Source organism: Castor canadensis, chromosome 7, assembly GCF_047511655.1.
Source record: "Castor canadensis chromosome 7, mCasCan1.hap1v2, whole genome shotgun sequence".
Lineage (NCBI taxonomy): Eukaryota > Metazoa > Chordata > Mammalia > Rodentia > Castoridae > Castor > Castor canadensis.
This window is the reverse complement of record NC_133392.1, coordinates 61,266,227-61,272,226: the sequence shown is the minus strand read 5'-3', so window position 1 is coordinate 61,272,226 and position 6,000 is coordinate 61,266,227. Positions and strand designations below refer to the sequence as shown.

At 45.4% G+C, this 6,000-nt stretch overlaps 1 protein-coding gene across 3 annotated transcripts in view; it reads right to left on the bottom strand.

Moving 5' to 3' along the window:
• Nucleotides 1-3,154: 3,154 nt before the first annotated feature.
• The window catches only part of Sgpl1 (sphingosine-1-phosphate lyase 1), a 61,182-nt gene continuing 58,336 nt past the window's right edge, over nt 3,155-6,000 (bottom strand). For all 3 annotated transcript variants that reach the window (XM_074079076.1, XM_020162151.2, XM_074079077.1), the window contains exon 15: nt 3,155-5,858. In XM_074079076.1, coding sequence (XP_073935177.1) covers nt 5,718-5,858 — 141 coding nt within the window. In that variant the 3' untranslated portion in view covers nt 3,155-5,717. The remainder of the gene's footprint in view (nt 5,859-6,000) is intronic.

Genomic DNA, 6,000 nt, shown 5'->3' with positions numbered 1-6,000 from the left:
GTTTCTGGCTCTAGAACCTTCTTTTCCACAGGTCAATACAAATTGGAGTCAGTTAGCCATTCGTTTCAATTTTAGGTTTTTGTTTTTGTGGTCTGGGGGATCAAACCCGGGGTCTTGCACATGGTAGGCAAGTGCTCTACCACTGAGCTTCACCCCAGTCAATAGGCATTTCTATAGAAGCATTTACTCTGTGTAAAGGTACAAGGGAAGGGGAACACCCTACCTTAGGTTCATTATCATGTAGGGGAGTCAAAGAGGAAAATACACTGACTGTTACTAGACAGGATGAACAAAGTTAATGCCAGATGGCAGAATAAGAAATGAGCTAAGGGAAATACAAAAAAGTGGCAATAAGGGTGAATCAGTTTTGTCTCAGAGACTCAGGATTTCTGAGAGGCAGAGATAGCTAAGGGGCAACATAAACACAGGTAAAGGTATGCTGGGCACAGGGACCTCATGTAGAAAGAATAAAGTGTCTTGGGCCGTATTTTCTTCTTTCTGCTGTGATGGCTAATTTTATTAAAATGGTTGGGCAATGGGTGCCTAGACATCTGTTCAAACATTCTGGGTATATCAGCAAGGGTGTTTTTGAGGGTGTTCTAGATGAACATTTGAATCTATACCTAATAAAGCAAACTGCTTTCCCTATTGTGAGTGGGCCTCACTTAGTCTGTTGAAGCCCTGTATAGAGCAAAAGGGCTGACCCTCCTGAAATAGGAGAGAATGCCTCCTGTCTGGCTTGTGCTGGGACTTTGATCTTTTCCTGTTTTGGACTCAAACTGGAACACCACACTTCATGGGTTCCAGGCCTGTAGGCCTCCAGACTAGAATGATACCATCTGCTCTCCTGGGGCTGCAGCTTGCCAGCTGTCAGCCTCCTTAGTCACAGGTGCTCATTCCTTATCAGAAGTCCTCTTCTATCTATCACACCACCTTGAATGCTCTCAATTTCTTCTGATCTCAGAAGTTAAGCAGGGTTGGGCCCAATCAGTACTCAGACAGAAGTTCCCGTCCTTCTCTGTGCATACTGGATGTTTCCTTGGAGAACCCTGACTGATTCACTGGCCTATGGCATCAGAGGGGAGATTTCCAGTCCTGGTGGCATCTGTGTTTTCAGAATCTTAGTGGAAGTCTCAGGGCTTACCTGCTGTTACTCTACACAGAGAGGACACGGGCACAATCTAGGAGTTGGCAGGGTATTTACCATCTGAGCAATCAGGCTCTGAGTCAGGAACTTGATGACAGAATACATCCAGGATATGCCAGGCTAGGGAGAAGGGGTGTTTCTACACGTGCATACCACACAAACACATCCCCCATACCATGAGGCAAGACAGTGCGGGCCTCTTACAGTGGTCCTCACCGATGACCCTAACCTGGAGCTCTGCCTGAGCACCATGCTGACTGGCAAATGCCAGGCTCACCCAGAGCAGGCATCTAGCAGTGAATATCATAATCCAGTCAGCCTGGGTATGTTGGTTCCCTAAGGGGGTATAAGAGGCAGAGGTTGGTGTTGAAGAACATTGTTACGAGGGTTATTAGCAGGACCCCTCCTAGCCTATATGCTAGTAAAGATAGTAAGTACCTACACTGACAGCCATCTCTCCACAAAGCTTGACATCAAGACCAATGAGATTTGGATAGTGGTCTTACCTGTTGAACTTCTGACTTAAGGTTTCTAAGTGTGCTCTGAACTGATAACTGAGGATTAGGGGCAGATGACACCAGATTTGGAGGCATCCTTCTGCTTGTTACCATGAATCAAGGGTTAAAAAAATGCCAACAATGGGCAGCATCCCATTTGTGTGAGGCACATTTACAAAAGAAACAGGCAGAGTGTGGTGGTGTAAAACTGCAATCCCAGCACTAAGCAGGCAGAGGCAGGAGGATCTTGAATTCGAGGCCAGAATGGACTACATACATAGCAGGACCCTGTCTCAAAAACAACAAAAAGACACAGGCAACAAGTTTCAGAAGTAGCTTTATTCTAAAATTAATCCAAATAATTAAAATTTATAAGGGAAGACTTTGCAGAGATTGTGACAAGGACAAAAGCGCAAGTGAAAGTAGGCCACCGAAACTCTGTATCAAGAGAAGGCTTTCCAAGCCTTACCTTGCCCACTCAGGCTATAAGTAGTAGATATCAGATTGAGCCTCAGGCACTGCTTCTGTCGTAGCTGTGTCCAGCTGAAGCTGCTCAGTGCTTCCAGTTACCCACAAAGGAGGTAAAAAGGCGTGTGGCTGTTTACCAGCTATCAGCATCCCAGTTGCTACAATGAGATTGGCCAGATATCCTAATGCTAGCACACCCTGGGCTCTTTCTTGGGGTTTACAGGTGGCTCAGAGAAGCAGACCATTTGGTGAGAACTACAACAAAGACAGCATTCCTTGCCTTTATTCTGCCAAAGTTGGAATGTGCTTAAGGTTAGAATGAAAAGCTGGGTTACCTAAACGACAAGCCTTCAGATCCTGACCAACCCCTTCAGGAAGACTTCTCTTTCTTATCAGAATGGAACAAGATGCCCAGTGGTTGTGTGTGTGTGAAGATCATCCAAGGAACTACTATCAGCCCACAAATCAAATGCCAGACTTGAAGTCAGTATCCTTTGGTTAGACAGAGTCATGATGCTCAGCTGATGGGCAACCACCCAAATGGCCTAATCCCTCAGTAAGATGCAAACAAAAGTGGATGCTGAAGATAGAAGAAAGCATAGACAGGGCCCAGCGATAGGGAAGTAAGGCCCTGAATTCCAGACCCTCCCCAAATAGGTCTTTCACTCTTTTTTTTTTCCTAAAGTGCCAGAACAAACAAAATGTCTTACAATAAGTTTCTTTTTTTAAACAGCTTTATCAAGTTCTAACTGATAAGCAAAGAACTGCATGGATTTTTTAAAAAATTATTTTATTATTCATATGTGCATACAAGGCTTAGGTCATTTCTCCCCCTCACTATTTCTGCTGTAGAGAGATACTTACCTATTCAAGTGTGGAAATGAGCTGGATTGCTGCTATTAGCCACAGTGTCAGGGTCACAAAAAATTTCACCACCAGGGGGCAACCTCCTACCAGCAGCCCATTTAACCCAGCCACTTCTATATTTGTGATTTCCTGTTGTGTGCCCAAGTAAACAAATAAATGGAACCATTCACAGTGATTATGGTTTGGGACATTTAATTATGTAATTGCATTTTAAGAGATTATTGCTGAAATTATGAAGGGGGCATGGAGATAGGGAAGGGGAGGTTAGAGAAGACAAAAAGATTTAAAAGAGCAAGTACCATTTTCCAAGTATAAAACTGGTAATATTAAAAAGTGACATGGCAGTATATTCACAGGATTACTACTTTTCTTTTTGCAGAGTTGGGGACAGAACCCAGGGCCTTCGCATGCTAAGCAAGCACTCTACCACTGAGCTTCATCCCCAGCCAGAACTACTTACTTCTAAAGCAGAAGCAGTTTTTGAGAAAGACAGTGTGACATCTGCTAGCAACATGACACCATAAAGACATCCTATCCACTTCTGCCATGACTTAGGCATTATGTACACACACACAAATACACACAAAGGAAAAGTCTACAAGGGCTAGGTCAAACTAAGGCTCAAAACCATAAATTAAAGTGGCTACAGTAGGTCCCTTTGAAAAACACCATCACCCCCCGCCCCAGGCACCAATGCTGACACAGCACAGAGGAAGTGAGTGGCTCAGGGTCTGGTCCTGGGGAGACAGTAGGGCATATGCTTCTCCATGTTAGTAGCTGGCATGCCATAGTAGTGCCTACTAGGTAGCTGTGGGTCCCTGGGTCTCCTCCAACATGATGCACTGGAGACCCAAGACAACTGCTGTACAGCTACTCTTTCAAGGAGGTGCTCTCCTTGAAGGAAGCATGTGAGCTACAGTTCCCAGCCTCTCCCTGACACACACATGCACCAACACCAACTACTCTTGAACACCACAATGTCCTGCAAGGCAAAAAGGAGGTAAGCAGACACAAAGATACACACACACCACACCAGCCCTGCAATGACATGGCCAGCTAGTCACAGTTCCTGGGTGAAAAGTACAGTGCTAAGTGACAGATATGACAAAGAGCTTGATGAAAAGCCTGGTGTCTGGCTCCTCCAGCCCACATTCCCAATGAGGGTGCCTAGAAGACAGCATCTGGGAGAAGCCGAGTATTCAACGGGAGTCCCTGAGAAGGGGAAGGAAACAGTAAAGTTCCTCTTGACTTGTCCTAGGTTCTTACTTATCCAAACAGAAACCTCAAAGACTGGCCCATTTTCCTTGAGCCTGGGTCAGGAATAGCCACTGCTGTGGAGAAAGGCACACAGTATGATGTCATTAGAACAGGACAATGGCTCAACCTAGATCAGGGTCCCCAAAAGGAAGAAGAGAGTAGGGAGTAGATGCAGGGTTTGGTCCTATCCCTGCATCACCCTGAGCAACTGGTCTTATGAAGGAATTCCAGGCCCTGGGACAGTGAGGCCCTCATATGGCTGCCTGCCACCATACTTTCCTATTCCAAAATGCTTATTCCATCCTATACTGCTCCCTTTTAGCCAGGGCTGAAAAACATCTAGTACCTGAGGCTAACTTGCCATAGTACCTTTGGAAGCTGAATAAAGGCAGAAGAGGCAGGAAGAACACTAATGGAGGGAGAGGAAATGTTCCCTGCACTGTCCTCACACTTTCCTAGGGGAAGTCAAGGCAACTTATGGTGGTACTCTGAGCTTTTCCTTCAAGCAAAATATATACTCATTACATATACAGCTTAAGGCCATGGAGGAAGGGAGGACCACCACCAACTTTGGTGATATACATTTGAATCTGGGTGCTCACCTATATTGCTATTCAGCAAAGCACAGAAAAGGGTCTGGCTTCTGCTCCTCACTACCCAGGAGAAGGCCCAGGTGTGCTCTGGGTACTACCACTTCAGGGAGGAAGCACCATTACCAGAAAGCCCTTGATTCTCTAGAAACCATGTTCTCTTCCTATTCCACAGAAACAAGAAAAAAGCAATGGGAACATCATTGCAAAGATGGTCACAACCAAGGTCTAATGGGGCCTTTAACAACAGAAGAGAACACTGGAGCACTCCAGATCTTGCCACAGGAGACTGAGTGATGTATTCAACTGCTCTAGGCCTGCATAATAGAGAATAAAACACAGCTAACCTATGTCCTGGGAAAGTAAAACAGGTTGCAATGAAAGTGGACCTAAGGGACAACACATCGACTCAAGCAGAGGGCTGAAAAACCCTCCTGCTTAGGACTCACTTGACATCCACCTGGGGAAAGAAACAATTGTTATATAAATGCCTCCCACCGGCAGCTGAAGTATCTGCCTGAGGTAGCAAAGACCCTCTTTTGCTATCTCATAGCTTCCCTAAGGAATCAAGACAGGTCAGAACCACCACACAATGATTAACTGAAGGTGAAAGCTAGAGAAGTTAGAGAAGGAAATGGTTAAAAAAAATTCCTAAGGTAACATTTATAACAAGGGCAGTTTCATCATACAATGGAATCCTTTGGGATTTTCAAATGAAAAAACCTCAAAATGTAACAAAAGAAGGAACAAGAATCCTGAGGCTGAAGCTGTCTTATGGTCTATCTTGTGCCCTATGGAGCAAGACCAGATGTCAAAGTTGTGTGTGGCCTGTTTCACACTCGGAGAACCTTCTGAAGGCCAGAAGCCCTTGGGACTGGAAAGGGTCCAAACTCAGCGAGGTTTTGGAGAACCATTCATCTGGCTGCCCTGAGTTACAGTGTCCGTATTGTACAAGCTATCCAAGAAGACTGAGGATAGTTCTGCAACCAGTTTCCTGTCAACTGTTGCCTGGGCCATACCATAGATGGCACCCTACAAACAAAACCAAGGATGCATTATTAGTGATGACGGGTACAGGATCAAGGACAAGCTGTGGTTATGACCCCTTCTTCCCTGAGGCCTCGCTTGGCATGTGCACCTCCCTGCCATTCCCAGCCCAGGCAAAGAACATTTT